Consider the following 23,475-nt stretch of genomic DNA (forward strand, 5'->3'; position numbering starts at 1 on the left):
GTGCCAGGACAAAGAATTGCTTTGACTGTGCTGAGCGGGTGCTGCCCTCCCATAAGCAGCGTGCTTTTTTGCCTTTATACGGTACAACCACATTGACAAAAATGTACATCTACCATAGACCAGTTAAACTTGTACAACACTTCCAATAAACATTGGCCAAAATAACCATCTGAAAGCCACTCTCCCACTAAGCCACGCCTCCAATATAATTTCCCAGTGTGCCTTGCCTTTTCGAGTGCATCGTAGAGTTACCACCCATGACTGTATTTGTTAGTGACAGACACACTTTAATTTGTTCATGTTCAGTCTGTGGCCTTCGTCAAATAAGTTCTGGGCATACAACATTTTATAATTCAAATGAAACTTTATGCCAATATATAAAATATTTCTTAAGGCCTAAATTTGAGGTCTAGATTTACGCTAATACAACAGCCTGAAATTCATGGGTTACAGGGTACATCAGGACTGCAGGTAGGCTTGCTAAATTCACAGATTTTCAAAAGATCCTGTTTAAAAGCATTCCTGCTTATTCCCTCCTGTTTCCAAAACTTTTACAACTGGGATTTCTGGAAAACCTGGGAGGTTTGTGTATGTTGCAAGAAATGTGCAACCCTACCTTTAAGTCACATTATGCTGGCTTGCAAAGGGATTTGTAATTATTCCTCTTGGAATCCAGCCAGAGTTAGGATATCGAACAGTTGGAATTTTTATTCCCTGCAACTAAGACTGTAAAGGTTTAAAGTGGACAACCATTTCAGTAAAGGGTGTAAAAAATCGAACTAACTGATTGGATTAGTTGAGACAAATGTGTATTATTTATCTTTGTGTAGCATAAGATCAATCAATCAATCATTCAATCAATGTACATGCAAAAACTCAGATATTAATCAACCTGCAGTAGAGCATATATTATATTATGATGATTATAATAATTGTATTATGGTAACATTTTGCCTTTTTTTCGGGTACCACCACAGTGACAAAGCCATTAGTTCCCTTGAGGTGGCAAGAATTCATAATTGTACCTTATGTTGGGTATTCTTAAGTATATTGAGGATACACAAAATGTGTTTGTACCCTGGGAAACAGAAATGTACCTTCACATTGTACCCATTTTTTGTAAGTGTGTGTGGTGATTGTACCATTATATTCAAAATATAGGGTACAAACATTTACCATTATACTCTGTATGTACCCTAAAAGGCATCGGACAGTACCATGTGAGATCATTATGTGTACCTCTGAAGGTACATTGTGTATTATGATATTTTTGTACCCCAGGGAACGATACTGTACCCTCATTCCTAAGAGTGCATAGGCCGAAAGAGAGACCCTGTGAGAATGTGTGTCGAAGGTTATGCAATCGGCCCACCACACTGAGACGGCACAGACCTCTAGTGTGCTGCCTGCATGGAGCGTGTGGGTGTGTGTGTGAGAGAGAGAGAGTGTGTGGGGGTTTCTGAATGGGACTAGAGGGGGGGATAGATGAGGGTGCAGAGCAAAGTAAACGAGAAGCTCATTGAAGGCTGAACTTAAGTTTGGAGTTATCGAGAACCCCCGCCCCTCCATGCACGTTATATAGTAAAACCTAGACACCAACAGGCCAATATCTGGCTAACCATTCGAACCATCAGACTGTCTTTATTATGAAAGGTGAGTACCATTGGGTGAAGAAAATGCTTACTTTCCCATGCATCTGTACTGATGAAAGCATTAGGCACAATTACAGTGACATATTTCCTACTTTCTTTTAGGCTGGCATGAGTTTGGCTCTTCTAAAAATACATTTGTTGAATGGTTACGTTTAATGAATATTCTGTGAGCACTTAGGGAATCTTAGATGTTGGCTCTGCTTCATGCTTGGTTTGTCTTTATGAAGATATCTCATCTGGTTTGGTGATGCTTCCTTATTAGGGCATTTGGTGACAAATTACTTGGCATTTTTCTGATTGTACAATGTTGAAAAGTCTAGATGTTGCCCTATCGGGTAGAGCTATTGTCCATGGAGCGTGTCCGGTCTTTAAGATATTCAAGACATGGACATATTCTGAGAAGTGAAAAGGTCGACAGCTCTTCTCTTGGTGACCACATTCAAATGCATTAAACATCTAAACAATTTCAAATGCAATGTGTTGCTGTATAGGGATGGTTATTAACAACCCCTACTGACCTGGTTAACCTTGGCTAATTAATAACTTTTGGAGGCATGCATGATTTACCTTGCTCTTTTGTCTTTAGAGTTACATTTAAATTGGGTTGTTGTCTTATTTGGCAATGCACCCTACACAAGGAGATGTTATATCACCCTTTAAACACCCTTTACACAGTATGACATAAGCTTACAGATAGTTTGGGTTTATGCCATGCTTATGAAGACTGTGCTATATCAAGCATTTATAAGTTAGTAGTTATTTTAAAGCGGGACCATCCCCCAACTCCATCTTGTAATTACAAGATAATTATTAAGCTACTGTATTGTAGCTTAGTTAATGTAGCTTAGCAACAATATTGTGGCTAGAGTAACTGCATAATTACTCTACAGGAATACATCATCCATATGTAATGTGTTTGTCACACCCTGACCTGAGTATTCTTTGTTTTCTTTATATATTTTGGTTAGGTCAGTGTGTGACGAGGGTGGTATGTGTGTTTTTGTCTGATCTAGGGTTTTTGTATGTTCAGGTGTGTGTGTCTAGTCTAGGCATATTGTAGGTCTATGGTGGCCTGGATTGGTTCCCAATCAGAGGCAGCTGTTTATCGTTGTCTCTGATTGGGGAACCTATTTAGGTTGCCATTTTCCAGTTTGGGTTCGTGGGTTATTGTCTATGTGATGTTGTATGTTAGCACAGAGTTTCTATAGCGGTCACGGTCGTCTGGTTAGTTTGTATAGTGTACGTCGTGTTTATTTTTTCCATTCATTAAAGTATGCATTCACACCACGCTGCGCTTTGGTCTCCTCAATACGACAGTGTTACCACCAATAGATGCAGTCAGAGCCACAGGGGAAGTTATTCTCTGTAGGTTGCCTATCCTAAGCTGCTGCACTTTTATGATAAATGGGACTGATCTACACTATTATTGTTTTGTTCTGTCAGACGGACAGGGTTATGGGCATACAAAACGATTCAGTACAGTAATATTTTTAGTAATAGTTTTGAATTTGGTTCTTGATTTTCTGGTTCTTAAAAGATTCCGATTTTTTTGCTCTATGATACAGGGTCCTTCCAGCAGACCTGATCCTGTGATGGAAATCAATTTAATAGTTGACATTTTCACTGGTGGTTTTCACTTAGTTGTGTCCTCAACTGATCCAGGAACTTGTGCCTTGACAGTACATTTTGATCACATTCAATATGGTGGGTTTTCACACAGATCTTCAGTACCAGTCAAAAGTTTGGACACACACATTCCAGGGTTTTTCTTTATTTGTACTATTTTCTACATTGCATAACAGGCAGTTAACCCACTGTTCCTAGGCTGTCATTGAAAATAAGAATTTGTTCTTAACTGACTTGCCTAGTTATATAAAGGTAAAATAAATAAATATCAAAACTATGAAATAACACATGGAATCATGTAGTAACCCCAAAAGTGTTAAACAAATCAACATATACTTTATATTTGAGATTCTTCAAAGTAGCCTTTGCCTTGATGACAGCTTTGCAGACTCTTGGCATTCTATCAACCAGCTTCACCTGGAATGCTTTCCAACAGTCTTGAAAGAGCTGCCTTTCCTTCACTCTGTGGTCCAACTCATCCCAATTTGGTTGAGGTCGGGTGATTGTGGAAGCCAGGTCATCTGACGGTGCACATCAAGGCAAAGGGTGGGACTCAGATATTGGAGAATTGAGAAAATTGATGGACAGTATCACAATCATACAGTGGAAAGTCTTACATAAAAAGTTAAATAATTCCAGACAGATTTGTTGAATAATTTGATTCAATATGAAATCATACAACTTTATCATTTTAAATGGGTTTGGTAATGGGATGCAGAATTGAAATCCAATACACCTGCCAGGCAATCTGAAAGTGCCTCATTATTCTATGCCATGTAACTGTGATAATGTTTGGCATTTTCCACTGTACAAACAATAAAAGTTAACATGTGCATAAACCTGATGTTTGGAGACTTTACAGTCTGTCGTCTGTCAGCGAGTCTTTAACTGACTGACTGAGTATTATGTTATGAGGTCTGTTAATAAACAAGCAGAGGCAATGTCATGACTTTGTTAAGTACAGTGAGCAGACCGAATATTAGGAATACCTTCCTAATATTGAGTTGCACCCCCCCCCCCCCGCCTTTTGCCCTCAAAACAGCCTCAAATGGTCACGCCATGGAGTCTACAAGGTGTTGAAAGCGTTCCACAGGGATGCCAAGTTCCACAGTTGTGTCAAGTTGGCCTGATGTCCTTTGGGTGGCGGACCTTTCTTGATACACACGGGAAACTGTTGAGCGTGAAAAACCCAGAAGCGTTGCAGTTCTTGACACTAACTGGTGCGCCTGGCACCTACTACCTCCTACCATACCCCGTTCAAAGGCACTTAACTATTTTGTCTTTCCCATTCACCCTCTGAATGGCAGATATACACAATCCATGTCTCAGTTGTCTCAAGGCTTAAAAATCCTTCTTTAACCTGTCTACTCCCCTTCCTCTACACTGATTGAAGTAGATTCAACAAGTGACATCAATAAGTCAAAAATTAATGGAATCTGTGTGGGTAGCCGGACATGTAGGATCAAATCAAATGTATTTATATAGCCCTTCGTACATCAGCTGATATCTCAAAGTGCTGTACAGAAACCCAGCCTAAAACCCCAAACAGCAAGCAATGCAGGTGTAGAAGCACGGTGGCTAGGAAAAACTCCCTAGAAAGGCCAAAACCTAGGAAGAAACCAGAAGTACTCCAGATATAACAAACTGACTCTAGACTCTATTTTTTGGTTCTAGTCAGGATTCTAGCAGCCGTATTTAGCACTAACTGAAGTTTATTTAGTGCTTTATCTGGGTAGCCGGAAAGTAGAGCATTGCAGTAGTCTAATCTAGAAGTGACAAAAGCATAGATTAATTTTTCTGCATCATTTTTGGACAGAAAGTTTCTGATTTCTGCAACGTTACGTAGATGGAAAAAAGCTGTCCTTGAAACAGTCTTGATATGTTCTTCAAAAGAGAGATCAGGGTCCAGAGTAACGCCGAGGTCCTTCACAGTTTTATTTGCGACGACTGTACAACCATTAAGATTGATTGTCAGATTCAACAGAAGATCTCTTTGTTTCTTGGGACCTAGAACAAGCATCTCTGTTTTGTCCGAGTTTAAAAGTAGAACGTTTGCAGCTATCCACTTCCTTACGTCCTTATGTCTGCTTCTAGTGAAATTTTGGGGCTTCACCATGTTTCATTGAAATGTACAGCTGTGTGTCATCCACATAGCAGTGAAAGTTAACATTATGTTTTCGAATGACATCCTCAAGAGGTAAGATATATAGTGAAAACAATAGTGGTCCTAAAACGGAACCTTGAGGAACACCGACATTTACAGTTGATGTGTCAGAGGACAAACCATTCACAGAGACAAACTGATATCTTTCCGACAGATAAGATCTAAACCAAAAGAATGTGGTGATTGATGGTATCAAAAGCAGCACTAAGGTCTAGGAGCACGAGGACAGATGTAGAGCCTCGGTCTGACGCCATTAAAAAGTAATTTACCACCTTCACAAGTGCAGTCTCAGTGCTATGATGGGGTCTAAAACCAGACTGAAGTATTTCGTATACATTGTTTGTCTTCAGGAAGGCAGTGAGTTGCTGCGCAACAGCCTTTTCTAAAAATTTTGAGAGGAATGGAAGATTCAATATAGGATGACTGACAATGAAGGTGAACGGATGAGACTGAGGCAGGAATTCCTTTAGTCATAAAGTGGTATATTTACTGGGTTGTTTGTATTTTAATTTTATCTTTATTTTACTAGGCAAGTCAGTTAAGAACAAATTCTTATTTTCAATGGAACTGTGGGTTAACTGCCTGTTCTGGGGCAGAACGACAGATTTGTATCTTGTCAGCTCGGGGGTTTGAACTTGCAACCTTTCGGTTACTAGTCCAACGCTCTAACCACTAGGCTACCCTGCTGTTCTGCATCACAAAGGAAACATAATCACATGTATCCAATCAAATTCATAATCACAAAGATCAAATCATAACAATCATTCTCATTATTAACATAATTAGGGAATTCAGCAATCCAGGTCATTAAGAAGTCAATAGGAATCACCCTTGAGTCATTTAGGCTTGTAACTATTTATCATAATCATGAGAAGAATAATACAAATATTTCAAACAGTGATTGGTTATTCAATCTATAAACCCCATCACTTGGATATCAGAATTGATCAGTTCAGCAAACAATGACGTTTCATATTTCACCCTTTCAAGTTTGTCTTCATATGTACATGTAATTTCATTACATATTAACCATTTATCAATGGCATAATTGGCTTGTGATGATCTGTAGGGCCGTGATCATTGACCATTTACATTACACAATAGGGTTGAAGCGTGCGCATAAACAATACCTGATGGCCTGCTCTCCCGATCGCAACAGGTAGTTCAGAGGACAGGTTCAGATGAAAGGTAACAGGTTTGGTGGATTTACGTGGATTCATGGACGCACAGAACTTCTGGATTAGACAGAGTTAAGGAAGAGAAAGCAGCGAGATCGGGCGATGGCGATTTCCTCCTTTTAATGAGTTGAGATCTGTCGGACATTTTCACCTGACCTAATTCAAGCGCCCCTGGCCCAGCTGAGCAAGTGGCCATGAATTAAAATATTCTTTCACCAACTCCATGAGCCTTTTCTACAATAATGGAGCTTTTACCTGGATTCACCTGGTCAGTCTATGTCATGGAAAGAGCAGCTGTTCTTAACATCTTGTATACATCTTGTATATGAACTGGTTGTTCAAACCACCTAAAACCAATTTAGGCATATAAACTCAGCAAAAAAAAGAAACGTCCTCTCACTGTCAACTGCGTTTATTTTCAGCAAACTTAACATATGTAAATAATTGTATGAACGTACAATATTGAACAACTGAGACATAAACTGAACATGTGGCTAACAGAAATGGAATAATGTGTCCCTGAACAAAGGGGTGGGGGGGTTCAAATCAAAAGTAACAGTCAGTATCTGGTGTGGCCACTAGCTGCATTAAGTACTGCAGTGCATCTCCTCCTCATGGACTGCACCAGATTTGCCCGTTCTTGCTGTGAGATGTTACCCAACTCTTCTACCAAGACACCTGCAAGTTCCCAGACATTTCTGGGGGGAATGGCCCTAGCCCTCACCCTCCGATCCATCTGGTCCCAGACGTGCTGAATGGGATTGAGATCCGGGCTCTTCGCTGGCCATGGCAGAACACTGACATCCCTGTCTTGCAGGAAATCACGCACAGAACGAGCAGTATGGCTGGTGACATTGTCATGCTGGAGGGTCATGTCAGGATGAGCTTGCAGGAAGGGTACCACATGAAGGAGGAGGATGTCTTCCCTGTAACGCACAGTGCTGAGATTGCCTGCAATGACAACAAGCTCAGTCCGATGATGCTGTGACACAGACCATGATGGACCCTCCACCTCCAACCTCCATCCACCTCCCTCCACGATCCCGCTTCAGAGTACAGGCCTCGGTGTAACGCTCATTCCTTAGACGATAAACACGAAAAACACTGCAGCTGAGCAGTCATTCCTTCATGGCTCTGTGCTACTTCACGGCTGCATTCCCTTTTCGGAAGCACATGCAGATTTGGAACCACACTACTTAAGGGTTTTGATTATTAGTCACATAGCACTTTAAAGTTGTAGTTTCTTTCTGAAATATGAAGTCTTTCCTCCATCTATGGTCTATCTATGATTGAAATAACTAACTGTTTCCTAAACATAAACCATGACGAAACCCTAACATCGTTTCGCGATATTGTGTTGTGTTTTGATCATCAAAGTGTTGACTAATGGGTGGAAAGCAGCTTTGTTCCTTTCCATCAGTACGGGGACAGAAAGAGTGTTATCCAGTAGACTACCCGCTGTAGTCAGTCAGTGAGTCTGTTATAGTGCAGACCTTTAAGAGAGTCGTGAACACTGGCCCAGTGGCTTGGCTTGAGGCTTGGCATGCTCAGTCCTCCTCAGTCTTGGTCTTCATTTCTCACAGCCCACACTTCCCCTAGCTTCTCTGTAAACATCTATCTGTAAATTGGCTATTTCTGTCCCGTCCTGTTACAAATAATGTGGCAAATGTTTATTCTCACCTAGTTTAAAAAAAGTGTGGACTGCTCCCCTGGACTGGAGTCTGGAGAGATCTCAGTGTGAAGGAATTTCGCTTGTGGCTCACACTGCCCCCTTGGCCCACACTGAGCCTGTGAAAACCAAGGTAAAGTGTGATCAGGCTTCCTGGCAGCCTGGAGCTCTGCTCTCCTTCAGAGCAGCACAAAGAAGCCCTGGCCAATAAGGGTCTCCAGTCCTTTATGATGCCAAGCCTTCATTCCCACCAAACACCTTCTGAAAACAAGGGACTCTATTTTTACCGCTGGCCACAATTTGGCCCAGGCTCAGAAAATGCTTGCTCTCTCCCCTCCATCCCATCCACCCCACCCTGCTCTGCCAGCGAGAGGCTGAGCTGAGAGCACATTCTCAAGGCTTCTGGCACAGTGGGGTAGCCATCTCTCCTGTTGTTACGGACCTAAACTCAACATGAATTCGTTTAGTTTGATCTGTGACAGGAGGGGCCACTGGACTAGCCAAAGTGGAGAGAGGCAGAGAGAAGGGTGGCAGAGAGAGAGGTAGAAAGAAAGAGGAAAAGAGCGAGGGGGAGAGAGAAAGAGTGAGAGAGAGGGAAGAAGAGACAGAGATGGAGAGAGAGAGAGAGAGAGAGTGAACGAGAAACCGGGAGAGAGAAAGCAAGAGAGGGCAGCAAGAGGCCTTGTTAATGAGACATGACAGCAGTGAGCACGGTCAGTGAGCTGCCTGTTTCCTGTACAGAGAAACTCTTTCAGCATCACTGGCCCTGAACATTGGCCGGCTACGAGTTGCCCAGCTCGTACAGCCGTGGACCCATTCTAGCCAGGGAGACACAGAGTGGCATATATGACATGTCAATGTGACTATGCATGTTTTGCACTGGTGTAAAGTACTTAAGTAAAAATACTTTAAAGTACTACTTACGTAGTGTTTTTTGGGGGGTATCTATACTTTACTTTGCTATTTACATAACATTACTCCACTACAAGAAGATCATGTACTTTTTACTCCATACATTTTTTGCTGACACTCAAAAGCATTTTGAATGCTTAACAAGACAGGAAAATGGTTCAATTCCCTCACTTATCTGTCAGGATTTGGCCAGGGTTGTTCCGGGTTTTGGTCAGTAGATGCCCCCATTGTGCTTTTTGTCCTTGTGTTTTTCCCTTGATCCCCATTAATTATTTGCACCTGTGCCTCGTTCCTCTAATTGTATTTAAACCCTTAGTTTCCCTCAGTTCTGTGCTCTGTGTTTGTATGTTAGCACCCTGCCCTAGTGTTCTGTGTACTCTTGTCGATTCCGGGTGACGCTCTTGTGGTATTCTGTTTTTTGTTTATTTTTTGTGAGTTTCTTTTGAGGCCTTTTTGTGCTTTTCCTACCACCTTTTGGATTTGCCATTTTTTGTATTTAAGGATTTTTCTTTATTAAATACACCGTCTTAAGTACTGCTGTGTCTGCCTCATCTTCTGGGTTCTGCTGACTATTCGTGGCTCAGTTGGTTAAGTGACTGTTTCTCACTCCGGAGACCCAGGTTCAAACCGGGTCGTGACAGAAACACAGAGCCAAAAATGAACCCAGAGGCAGCCAGTTCCCAGGACCTTTTGCCACGCTGTCCCACCACCAGGAGACTGTCCAACGCCACGAAGCCGCCCTGGTTCAGCAAGAGGCCTTAATGGCTAGACATTCTCATCTTCTGTCGGAGATGCTGACTTCCATTAAGCAAATATCTGATCGACTTACCCCGGCAACAGTTCCCGTCCCAGTACCTCAGGTTCACGTACCCATGGCAGTTAACCCCCTGGCTGAACCTCGTCTTCCACCTCCCCAACGGTTCTCAGGTGATCCAAGTGCTTGTAAAGGGTTTCTCACTCAATGTTCTCTCTCCTTTGAGCTGCAACCCTCGTCGTTTCCCACCGACCGGTCTAAGATCGCATATATCATCACCCTGCTGTCGGAAAAAGCCCTGGCCTGGGCTACTGCTGTGTGGGATGCCCATAGTTCCTGCTGTGCCAGCTACTCTGCCTTTGCTGAGGAATTCAAACGAGTGTTTCAAGGCCCAAGCAGTGGTTCTGACTCAGCCAAACAGCTCCTGACTCTCCATCAAGGTTGGCGCAGCGTGACGGACTATGCCATCCAGTTCCGCACGGTGGCAGCAGCGAGTGGCTGGAACAACGAGGCGCTCACGGTGTGCTTTCTGAAAGGCCTTTCCGACACTATCCAAGATGAACTGGCCACTCGGGAACCACCGGACAATCTCGAGTCCCTGATCAAGTTGGCCTCACGCATTGACCAGCGTCTGATAGAGAGAGAACTCAACCGTAGACCTCTAGCCCCTATCAGTTCCAGCTCCGAGTCCCCACCTTTATCATCGCTGGCTCCACCGGAACCCATGCAGATTGGACGCATCTCCCAGGCTGAGAGAGACCGCCGGATGAGGGAGCGACGCTGTCTATATTGCGGCAAACCGGGCCATTTCCGTTCCACGTGTCCCGGGCTCCAGGGAAACGCTCTGTCCCGTACAGACCGGGGGGAACTGTAACGGGAAACATAACCTCCTCCCATCCGTCCAACTCCCGTCTGCTCATTCCAGTCACCCTCTCCTGGGACAACCACAAGCTTCACCTTCAAGCCTTGGTAGACTCTGGAGCCGCAGGTAACTTCATGGATGGTGTCTGGGCGAAGGAGAATGGCGTTCCCTCTGAACTTCTAAGTGACCCCATGAGGGTTACTACATTGGATGGAAGCCCTTTGGGATCTGGACTTGTCACTCATGTCACTACCTCCTTGCGACTTTCAGTTTCACAACACCAGGAATTGATGAACTTTCATTTGATCTCCTGTTCCGAGTTCCCTCTCGTCCTTGGATACCCCTGGCTTCACAGCCATAACCCTCACATCGACTGGTCTGTGGGCACTATCAAGCAGTGGGGTCCTACGTGCCAAGCTACTTGTATTTTCCAGAATTCCCGAGTTCTACTCCCGAGTCTTTAGAATCCATCGACCTGACCCGAGTTCCCGAGTGTTACCATGACCTCAAACTGGTGTTTAGCAAACAGAGGGCCACCATGCTACCACCCCATAGACCTTACGATTGCCCCATCGACCTGTTTCCGGGCACTTGCCCCCCCAGGGGTCGGATCTTTTCCCTATCTCCACCCGAATGAGCTGCTATGGATACCTACATCAAGGACGCTCTGGAAGCAGGCCTCATGCGTCCATCCACCTCCCCGGCGGGAGCAGGGTTGTTCTTTGTGGCCAAGAAAGACGGTGGATTACGTCCTTGCATCGACTACCGGGGACTCAATGACATAACCGTCCGTAACCGTTACCCGCTACCCCTTATGGCCACAGCCTTCGAGCTGCTCCAGGAAGCAGTTGTTTTCACTAAGCTTGACCTGCGGAACGCATACCATCTTGTGCGGATCAGACCTGGTGACGAGTGGAAGACCGCTTTCAACACGCCTACTGGTCACTATGAATACTTGGTGATGCCCTTCGGCCTGACCAACGCCCCAGCGGTGTTCCAAGCGCTCATAAACGATGTGCTTAGGGATATGCTTAACATATTTGTGTTCGTTTACTTGGATGACATCCTCATCTTTTCGAGCTCCCTTCAAGAACACACTAAGCATGTCAGACAAGTACTCAAACGCCTCCTGGACAGCCATCTGTACGTTAAGCCGGAAAAATGTGAATTCCATTCATCCCGAGTACAATTCCTGGGATTTGTAGTGGAACCCGGTCGAGTCCAAATGGACCCCAGGAAGGTAGGGGCGGTAGCGGATTGGCCCACCCCCAAATCCGTTAAGGAAGTTCAGCGTTTCCTGGGCTTCACAAACTTTTACCGCAAGTTCATCAAGAACTTCAGCTTGGTGGCAGCCCCTCTCTCAGCTTTAACCAAGGGTGGCAATGCAAGGTTTTTGTGGGGAAGAGAAGCTGAGACGGCCTTCCAAGGACTCAAGCAGCGCGTTCTCTCTGCTCCCATCCTGATACTACCGACTACGGATGAACCATTTGTGGTGGAGGTAGACGCATCAGAGGTTGGTGTTGGAGCTGTCCTGTCTCAGAGGGTGAAGACAAGAAGCTTCATCCGTGCGCTTTCTTCTCACACCGGCTTACCCCGACTGAGAGGAACTACGATGTGGGGGATCGTGAACTCCTAGCGGTTAAGATGGCATTGAAGGAATGGAGACACTGGCTCGAGGGGGCTTCTTACCCGTTTCAAGTGCTTACGGACCACAAAAATCTGGAGTATATCCAGCAGGCGAAGCGGTTGAACTCTAGACAAGCTAGATGGTCTCTTTTCTTCAATCGATTCCAGTTTATCCTCACCTATCGGCCCGGGTCGAAGAATCTCAAACCGGATGCCCTGTCCCGAGTCTACGCTCCTGCCATTCGAGATGACACGGACATGCCTGTCCTTCCTGCTGCTAAGATTGTGGCTCCGATCTCGTGGCAAGTTGAGGATACCGTGAGACGTGCTCAAGCTAGCGAACCGGACCCGAAAGGAGGTCCTGCCAATCGGTTGTTTGTCCCCAAGGCAGTGAGGACTCAGGTCCTTCTGTGGGGGCACTCCTCTCGCCTCACCTGTCATCCGGGCGTAGGTCGCACCTTGGAGTTCATCCAGCGTAAGTTCTGGTGGCCTACCATAAGAGAAGACGTTGCCACTTTCGTCAATGCCTGCCCCGTGTGCTGCCAGGGCAAATCTTCTCACCTCCGCCCTCAAGGACTCCTTCACCCTTTACCTGTTCCCCACAGACCCTGGTCCCATATCTCATTGGACTTTATTACTGGACTTCCTCCATCCCATGGCGATACTACTATCCTAGTCATAATCGACAGGTTTTCAAAGGAGGCCAGGTTCGTCCCTCTGACTAAGTTACCTTCTGCCAAGGAAACGGCTGAGTTGGTAATTAATCATGTGTTCCGAGTCTTCGGCATTCCTCAAGATGTGGTTTCTGACAGAGGTCCCCAGTTCGCCTCAAGGTTTTGGAAGGCCTTCTGCCAACTCATGGGGGCTTCTGCCAGTCTATCTTCAGGGTACCATCCGGAGTCCAACGGCCAAACAGAGAGGATGAATCAAGAGCTGGAAACCACCCTCCGATGTATGACTCGTGACAACCCGTCCACATGGTCATCCTTTATTGTTTGGGCCGAATACGCGCACAACACCTTGCGCTCCTCCTCCACTGGTATGTCCCCGCACGAGTGTCAGTTTGGCTATGCTCCTCCATTGTTCCCGGACCAGGAGGCAGAAGTCAGAGTGCCTTCAGCCTTGAAGTTCGTCAGACGCTGTCGGCTTATGTGGAGGAAGACCCGTCTTAATCTTATGCGTTCCTCACAGAGGTATCAACAACAAGCCAACAGACGTCGCCGTCCCGGGCCTACCCTGCGCCCCGGCCAGAGAGTCTGGCTCTCCACAAGAGACTTACCTCTACGGGTGGAGTCTCGCAAGCTGTCCCAAAATACATTGGTCCCTTCAAGGTTGCCAGGAGAGTTAACCCAGTTTCTTATCACCTACACTTACCCAGATCCCTTAAGATTAATCCCACATTTCATGTTTCATTGTTAAAACCTGTTGTTTTTTCTCCCCTTGTCCCGGCAGACAGACCTCCCCCTCCGCCTCGTGTCATTGGAGGCCAGCCGGCTTATACCGTCCACCGGATACTGGATTCCCGCCGGGTGCAGCGGTCCTGGCAGTATCTGGTGGACTGGGAAGGCTACGGTCCCGAGGAGCGCTCCTGGGTTCCTGCCAAAGACATCCTGGACCCTGACCTCATTCGTCAGTTCAGGGTCCTCCACCCTGAGAGAGCTGGTAGGAACGTCAGGAGCCGTTCCTAGGGGGATTCTGTCAGGATTTGGCCAGGGTTGTTCCGGGTTTTGGTCAGTAGATGCCCCCATTGTGCTTTTTGTCCTTATGTTTTCCCTTGATCCCCATTAATTATTTGCACCTGTGCCTCGTTCCTCTAATTGTATTTAAACCCTTAGTTTCCCTCAGTTCTGTGCTCTGTGTTTGTATGTTAACACCCTGCCCTAGTGTTCTGTGTACTCTTGTCGATTCCGGGTGACGCTCTTGTGGTATTCTGTTTTTTGTTTATTTTTTGTGAGTTTCTTTTGAGGCCTTTTTGTGCTTTTCCTACCACCTTTTGGATTTGCCATTTTTTGTATTTAAGGATTTTTCTTTATTAAATACACCGTCTTAAGTACTGCTGTGTCTGCCTCATCTTCTGGGTTCTGCTGACTATTCGTGGCTCAGTTGGTTAAGTGACTGTTTCTCACTCCAGAGACCCAGGTTTGAAACCGGGTCCTGACATTATCAAGAGAACATCCCTGGTCATCTCTACTGCCTCTGATCTGGTGGACTGTCTGAGTGTTGGAGTGTGTCCCTGGTTATGCTTAATAAGGAATTCGAAATGATTTGTACTTTTACTTTTCATACTTAAGTATATTTAAAACAAAAATAATTTTACTCAATTAGTATTTTATTGGGTGACTTTCACTTGAGTCATTTTCTATTAAGGTATCTTTACTTTTGCTCAAGTATGACACATGGGCACTTTTACCACCACTTCATGTTTGACACTTTCGTGCCTCCTCTAAATCCTCCGTTAAGAATTACAGAAAGTCTTAAAATTCATCCCTGTCTCACACCTCTTGCTGCTTGACCTTTGTTCCAAACATTCAAAGGGGATGCATGCACAGCCTTTGTTTTTAGTATTCCATGCTGTTGTCTTAGGAGTCTTCATAACTTATAGTTTGAGTCCATACAATGCCCCCTATAACCCCCATGTTCTTGAGCCACGTTCAAAGACCCTAGTCCTCATTTCCAGGAGATGGTCCCCAGGGAGGCTTAGGGACTGTGAAGTGTTTACTTTATGATAAGCCTGTTGATCTGGGAGTGGTGTGGTAAAGATACACAGAAACCCCTCCCCTGCTCACAATAACTACACAGTCAATACAAGACTTTAGGCTGTGGGGTTAGCCTATATAATGAGGTACAATAGTGTTACTCTCCCGGTGTCTATCCTCTCCTCCACTCACTTTAACGTGTTGCTTCCTCAGGCGACATGGAGAGCCTGCCTAAGATGGACCCCTCCAATGACCACAGTCGGCCCCTGGACATTGTGCCACGGAGCGATGAGAAGATGAAGGAGAGGGGCCAGTGGGGAAACAAGGTGGAGTTTGTCCTTTCTGTTGCCGGGGAGATCATAGGACTGGGCAATGTGTGGCGCTTCCCTTACCTGTGCTACAAGAACGGAGGAGGTGGGTGTTAACATCACAGTGCTCAGTGACACGTCATTTTGTTCATATAATTGGTACATAATTGAGTACTCCTTCAGTACTATTGATCAGGACAACAGTGGGAGTTCATATTGTAGATGTATTATAATTTTAGCTACTATATTGTTGTTAACTGACCCAAAGCCTGTTGTTATCAACCTAAATGGCACTGGAGCCTTGGAGTACATTGTGCTTTAACGCTATAAAGAATTATGAAGGGCATGGAATCTGTTTAAGGATGAGTAGTGACGTAAAACCTCAAAAGAGCTCATTTGGAGGTATGTAAATAGTTGTTCAGCAATAAATCCTCCTAATAGATTGTGGATAACAATTGCTGTCTTTAGATTGAAATGTATTTATGTTTCTGTGCTGCCTGCCAAGACTACCCTCAAAACATATTAATGAAGTCCAATAGTAGCAAACAACACACTCCCGTTTGTATTGGCAAGATGATAGAGGTCAAAAGATTAACACTCATTTCATTGAATTTGTTATATCCAACGACATTATGGAGACACGAATTAAAACACGTTTTTCAACAGGCTGAATACTTTGGAATTGCTCTTTTAAGTTAAAGAAAATGTTATATGCCAATATGTTGTGGAATTAGGGATAAATACATACTGGATGTCCTACTGTATTGTTGGGTGGGCTATGGTATGTGATACTCTGATGTCAAGCTGGTCAACCTGGGCTTGCCCAGGTCAAAGTTCACTGCTGTTGACTAAGGTTGTCTTTGTTCCTTCACTGGAGAAACTGTTCTCAAGTGCACAAAGTAGTTCTGAGTTTCTTAATAGTTTGTATAATACATAAAATAGTATTGTAAAAATAAAAAAGTATTGATGCATACCCACTCTGCACAGATGTCAGTTCAACATCTCGATTTACGTTTGGTTGAGATGTCAACTAACGATAATTCGAAAATAAAAATAAAAGAGAGCAGCACACTCTTGGAGCTCAGATGCAAAAATTTAATACCAACGTTTCGACATCCAAGCTGTCTTCATCGGTATAATCACAAACACTGTGGGATGACTCGTTTATATAGTGTCAAAGGACACAGGTGTCTGTAATCATGGCCAGGAGTGGCCTAATATCATTGGTTAATAATCAAATATTAAAATATCATACAAAGAACAGCATACAAACAAATGGATAGCATACGATCATAGATAAATTTAATGATAATTCACCTCGAAATCAAACAAAAATGTCACCTTGTCATTGGATTTAGGTAAGAAGTTGGGTGAAAAAAAATTGACATTCCCTTACATTGATGACTTTTAAAAAATCCAATCAGTTTTCCAAGTTGATTCAACGTCATCACATAGAATTTTGGGGTTGAATTGACGTGGAGACAATGTTGATTCAACCAGTTTTTGCCAGTGAGTAGGCCTATGTGTCCAGCTCCCATTTCTAATATATTTGTAAAATTTCATAATTTAGCTTCCAGCTTGGTTAGCGGGCTGATAACTGCAAACTTGTCATTTTCTGATAAAATGTATCATAAAACGGTGAATAAACATTATTTTTGTGAATAAACATTATTTGGATATCCCACCCAGCGATGGATAGGTCGGATGCTGACTTTAAAAAATTGTGCAAATCAAGGTAGCATTTATCCTTTGGTACACTCCAATTTTAGTGTCCAGCCTTGAAATGCTGCATCCTTGTTGATTGGTTATGTCATCTGACCTCATATCACAGTGGCGTTCTAACACATGCGACAACACCTTGTTAACTCCTCTCCTTCCCCCCTCTATCAAACAGGTGCTTTCTTCATCCCCTACCTCATCTTCCTGTTCACCTGTGGAATACCAGTGTTCTTCCTGGAGACAGCCCTGGGACAGTTCACCAGCGAGGGAGGCATCACCTGCTGGAGGAAGATCACTCCACTGTTTGAAGGTGATCCTCCTCTCACATCTACTGTTTAGAACTCCATTTTGTTTCGTGTGCACTGTATAGGAATGCCTTTCAAGGTAACTACACCCGGGCATGTCTGCTTACTGAATAGATTAAGAGAAGAAATTCTGAGAATGATCTATAGTAAGTGTGTTTTTGTGCCTGCGTGTCTGCCAGTATGTACTGTAGAATAGTAGCAGGAGGTTGATGTTATGGTTAGCATGCCACCAACACTGGCAGACTTCCAGACTTCCAAGTGTCCAACACTTCAGTCATTCAATTGGCCCCCAATAAGGACAATATGACTGTAGACCTTCACACATGAACCAGATAGGCTACCGGGTGAGAAATGGTGGAGTCGGAGATGAAAAAGCAATGCGAATAGAGTCATGGTTTTCATGTGTCATTGTATTCAACATTATCATAGCTAACCACAATGTGTGATGTGGTAAGGTTCCCGAGGGGCACAGCAGTCTAAGGCAATGCATCTCAGTGCAAGAGTCATCCCTGGTTCAAATCCAGGCTGTATTACATCCAGCTGTGACTGGGAGTCCCATAGGGCGGCACACAATTGGCCCAGCATCGTTTGGCCGGGGTAGGCCGTCATTGTAAATAAGAACTTGTTCTTAACTGACTTGCCTATTTAAATATAAAAAAAGTTGGACCCAGGTGCAGAAATGAGACCAGATGAGGAATCAGTGGTTAAGGATCAACATAATACTTCACTGAGAAACTGTAGCTGCAGGATCACAGTACACTTGGGGGAAACCAACAACCACTAAGTCACAAACTCACTCAGGAAACAAACTCAGGGAAACAATTCACAGTTCTGCGAAGGACAACAGAAAACACCTCTTCAGGGAATGATAATGATCATCATAATGAGTAAATTGAACACACCTGAGTGTCGTTAATGTCTCTAGGAACGGTCTCTGCCGCCCTCTGGTGACAGGGTGAGCCATGACACACTGCTCCCCTTTGTCCTTGCTGCAGGAGTGGGATACGCCACACAAGTCATTGTGGCTCTGTTGAACTTCTATTACATCATTGTCCTGGCCTGGGCCATCTTCTACCTGTCCTACTCCTTCACCTGGGACCTGCCCTGGGCCTCCTGCAACAACACATGGAACACAGGTCAGAGATCCACCAGTGGACTTTTCCTTATTCAATCTCGATGAAGCTCTGCCTAAAGGCAGAACTAATGTGATTGGTGTGATGAAAGCTCACGGGCAAAGTTGCTGGTTTGAATGTTACTCAACCCCTAAACCAACCCTAACCAATTCAGATTACTTCAACTTACGTGATCGTATTTGCCTAAACATTCACATTGTTTCTGCCCTCGAGACAGAGTTGCCCTCGGGGAAACAAGATTGAATAAGGAAAACTCCAAAATGCCACCATACACAGAAACATCCCTGACTATTTGATGTCTCACGTAACCTTACGTAATGTTACAATAGAGTTGGGTTACCTAGAACAACCATAGGCGGTGTCCTCAGTAAACATGTGTGAACTTGTTATGCATCTCTGTTCTCAAGATTCCTGCATGGAGTTCCAGAGGAGGAATGGCTCTTTCAATCAGCCACGTCTGAACGCCACGTCTCCTGTCATTGAGTTCTGGGAGTAAGTACTAAGTGCTGCTTAGAGTCTATTGTTTCTCCATCTCCTTAAGGAGCTCGGTTGGCCTACTGTTTATTCCTCAGCCAAATGGCCGTTGTCTTGCCAACTGGTGTAGCACTGCTGAATACGAAAACAGGCTGGCTTGAGGCTGAATTGGAGGGCTGTGTGATGTCCTGAGAAATAATATACATGACATGCTCCCCTAAGGTAAATAATTAACAAGCTTCAACATTACTATTGCTGTAATATTTGAGCTTAGTGTTCATGTTAGATATTCATGTCTAAATAATGATCACACTGACAGTCATCTCATATTTGTGTGTGTGTGTGTGTGTGTGTGTGTGTGTGTGTGTGTGTGTGTGTGTGTGTGTGTGTGTGTGTGTGTGTGTGTGTGTGTGTGTGTGTGTGTGTGTGTGTGTGTGTGTGTGTGTGCACCGGCGTGCGTGCATGTGTGTGTAGACGGAGGGTTCTGCGTATCTCCTCTGGCATAGATCATATAGGATCTCTCAACTGGGACCTGGTTCTGTGTCTGGCCATAGCCTGGGTACTAGTCTACTTCTGTATCTGGAAGGGAGTCAAGTCCACTGGAAAGGTAAAGGGCTCTATTCTACATCCTGTCTCTGTGAGCCTCCCTAATGCAGTTTTTGACCAGGAAGAACCTCTGGGCACTTCATTAATTGATCCCTTGATTGTGGTCCCTTAAAGTGCATGGTGCAATACATTAGATAGATGCAGACTTAGATACATTACGTACTGTAGATACAGACATTAAAATGGGTCTATGGTTCGGTCATCAACCAGCTTTTGACTTACTTTTAAAAATAAGTTCTGGTCGGCATAGCTTTAAGTTGCTGTGGTAGTTTGTTCCACTTAACAGTGCAGTTGTATACAGGATAGTCTCTTAGATTTGAAACAGTCCATGTCAGAGTCTATGGCACTGAATATGACTAAGAGTTGCTTCTGGTCAGTCAGATCACTTTTTCAGGACATTTCTATGCATTTTCGCAATGTTTCTTCACACCTTTGGACAACCAAGTACTCTAGATATGTGGTCCTTTTGAAGTCTGGCAGATGATGTGATAGCTGAGATGACTAGAGACCATTCAATGACTTTTTTGCTTTTTCTTATTAGTAGACCCTTGGTTAACCCATATGTGACCCTTGGTGCTGTATTGTCCTGCACTGTACATACTGTAGCAGCATGTAACCGGAAGGTTGCTGGATCTAATCCCCGAGCTGACAAGGCACAAATCCGTCGTTCTGCCCCTGAGCAAGGCAGTTAACCCACTGTTCCCCGGGCGCCGACAACGTGGATGTCGATTAAGGCATCCCCCTGCACCTCTCTGAGTCAGAGGGGTTGGGTTAAATGCGGAAGACACATTTCAGTTGAATACATTCAGTTGGACAACTGACTAGGTATCCCCCTTTCCCTTTCCCATTCCATCCCACTCAGGTGGTATATTTCACAGCTACCTTCCCCTACATCATGCTGTCTATCCTGCTCATCAGAGGGGTCACCCTGCCTGGAGCCTTCATAGGAATCAAGTTCTACCTCTACCCAGACCTGGGCCGCCTGTCAGATCCACAGGTACATGTACTGTACACACACACGCACGCATGCACACACACGCGCACACACACACACACACACACACACACACACACACACACACACACACACACACACACACACACACACCCATACCATCACATCTGTGGGAAGTGGAAAACGCCCACAGCCCTTTCACACACACACAGACACAGACACACAAGTGGATTTTAGGCCCCACAAGGATAGAAGAACCAACCCCCCCCCCAACCACACACACACATTATACATGCAAACACACCCATACCATCACTGTGGGAAGTGGAAAACCCAACAGCTTGACACAATAATCCTATAGACTGACTTACCCAGTGTTCCTCTGACCTCTGCCTGTCAGCAATAAAAAAAAAATACTCTCATCGTCACACCTCTTGTCCCTAGTTTATGATGACAATATGTGTGGCCACATACAGTAGAACTTGGACACTTAATTATTCATTTCATTCGTTGAGCTGTTGAAGTGACTGTTATGCTGTGCTTAGCATTTTCAGGGATCTAACTCAATATCACCAAGATTCTTGTCAAGATTATCAAGATCGATCATTAAACAAATGAAAACACGTCTGATCATGAGAAGAACATGACATTGGAAAAACCAGGGGCGTTGTCTCTCAAACTAATGCTGTGCCAGAGAATGACTGGATCTGTAAAGTTGGCAGTCCGTAGGAATATTTGACGAGTGGACGGGTGATGAATGTCTCATGAACACCGGCATGAGGAATGTGGTCAGCAAACACAGCTCCTCGGCTAGTTACGAGAGAGAGAGAGTTTTACTGACTGTGATTTTTTTTGTATTTTCGACTTTTTGTTTGGATGATGTTGTTTAACCTATTTGTGTGTTATATACGTGTTGCACTCACTCCCTAACGTTATTGTAAATAAGAATTTGTTCTTAATTGACTTACCTAGAGAGAGAGAGAGAGACATTTCACAACCACTTCTCCATTTTGGCCCCCATTAACCAAATGAGTGACCTCTTCAATCCACAGGGGTCTTCTATGGATGAATATAACCCTGTGTTGACGGAAGAGACAAGCTGTCTGTATGATGGGAACATCTGCCTTAGTGGCCGGGGCCTACGCTTGTGTCTTTGCACTGGACTAGCTAAGTCAAAGACTGTGTCCGAATAGCAACCCACACTCTATAAAGTGCACTACCTACAGGCCCTGGTCAAAAGTAGTGCATTACATGGGCAATAGGGTGCCATTTGGGACACATACAGAAGTATTCCTGGCTGCTAGGCAGCTGACTGAAACGTGCCCTCAGTGCTTCAGCACGACTTTGGTGAATAGGGAGAACAAAGGGCACCCTAATTCAAATTGGAACTGTGTTATGCTGGTTGTTCACAGAGTCTGTGGTGGAAAAGTACCACACTTGGCGCTGGGGAGCCATAGCGATGGAGAGCCAGCATACTGGGGGGTGGCCATGGTGGGTGGTCACATAAGTGATGAGAAATGGGGTGACAGGTTTTTACCATAGAATGAGGAAGGTGTAGGTCATACCAAATGTCTCACCGGAAGGGGTTTATAGCTGTCTTTGACAAAAGTGACATGCTTCAGAGAACTAAAGGTATTAGCCAGGAGCAATGCCATGGTATCTGCCAGCAAATGAAAAGGCATTGGTATGATTTCTCCCTCTTCTTTCTAGGTATGGATGGATGCAGGGACTCAGATCTTCTTCTCCTATGCCATCTGTCTGGGGTGTCTGACTGCTCTGGGAAGCTACAACAAGTACAATAACAACTGCTACAGGTCAGGGCTCACCTCAGAACACATGCTTACACCTACACCTCCTACTTACCCTAGTCAGAAATGACTGACAAACAACAATAAGCAGATATATCTCTGTCTTAAACCTCCTAGAGTTGATTGACGCACCCATGCACTAATCTAATTAATATAATTAAAAAGCTAGCGATATCAGCTGTGTCTCAATCCGCCTATGGCGGCCTTCCGAATCTTTGGTGGAACGTGACAGAGCTACAATGCTGCTTATCAGACCAGGAGACATCCCGAAAATTGGTCTTCTCACGAAAACGTCTGTAGCGTCCAAACGGACACGGTGGTGTTCTTCGTTTTGCTCTATGACCCCCACAAGCCCCACGGGACTCATCTGAAGTTGGTACAGTACACTATGTGCCAACTTATGTCTGTAGCATCCAAACCGTATGGGCTACAAATGAACATGACCCCACTAGACTGTCAGGAAAACAAACTTGTTTTGTTGTTCTTGTTGTTCTACCACAAGTGTCATGTGACTCGCCTGAAGGTTTAAAAAAAATTATGGAAGTACACCTCAGGTCAGAAGTTTTAGAACACCTACTCAGTCAAGGGTTTTTCTTTATTTGTATTATTTTCCACATTGTAGAATAAAGACATCAACACTATAAAAAAACACATTTGGAATCATGTGTAACTAAAAAAATGTTAAACAAATCAATATATACTTTATATTTGAGATTCTTCTTCAAATAGCCACGCTTTGCCTTGATAATGGGAATTGATGGAAATTGATGGAAAATATGTAAAATGTAAAATATAATACTAGCCACTTTAAACAATGCTACTTAATATAATGTTTACATACCCTACATTACTCATCTCATATGTATATATGTATACTGTACTCTATATCATCTACTGCATCTTTATGTAATACATGTATCACTAGTCACTAAGGTAGTAGTTTTGGAATTGTTAGGTTAGATTACTCGTTGGTTATTACTGCATTGTCGGAACTAGAAGCACAAGCATTTCGCTACACTCGCATTAAC

General features: G+C 44.2%; 1 protein-coding gene across 1 annotated transcript in view; it reads left to right on the top strand.

Moving 5' to 3' along the window:
* Positions 1-1,537: 1,537 nt before the first annotated feature.
* Positions 1,538-23,475, top strand: part of LOC135509533 (sodium- and chloride-dependent GABA transporter 2-like) — a 29,633-nt gene continuing 7,695 nt past the window's right edge. Inside the window, exons 1-8 of the mRNA XM_064930269.1 lie at positions 1,538-1,653; positions 15,353-15,553; positions 17,342-17,476; positions 18,467-18,607; positions 19,012-19,096; positions 19,553-19,685; positions 20,547-20,681; positions 22,350-22,453. Of these exons, the coding sequence (XP_064786341.1) occupies positions 1,647-1,653; positions 15,353-15,553; positions 17,342-17,476; positions 18,467-18,607; positions 19,012-19,096; positions 19,553-19,685; positions 20,547-20,681; positions 22,350-22,453 (941 nt within the window). The 5' untranslated portion in view covers positions 1,538-1,646. The remainder of the gene's footprint in view (positions 1,654-15,352; positions 15,554-17,341; positions 17,477-18,466; positions 18,608-19,011; positions 19,097-19,552; positions 19,686-20,546; positions 20,682-22,349; positions 22,454-23,475) is intronic.

The sequence above is a fragment of the Oncorhynchus masou genome, chromosome 22 (genome assembly GCF_036934945.1).
Source record: "Oncorhynchus masou masou isolate Uvic2021 chromosome 22, UVic_Omas_1.1, whole genome shotgun sequence".
Taxonomy (NCBI): domain Eukaryota; kingdom Metazoa; phylum Chordata; class Actinopteri; order Salmoniformes; family Salmonidae; genus Oncorhynchus; species Oncorhynchus masou.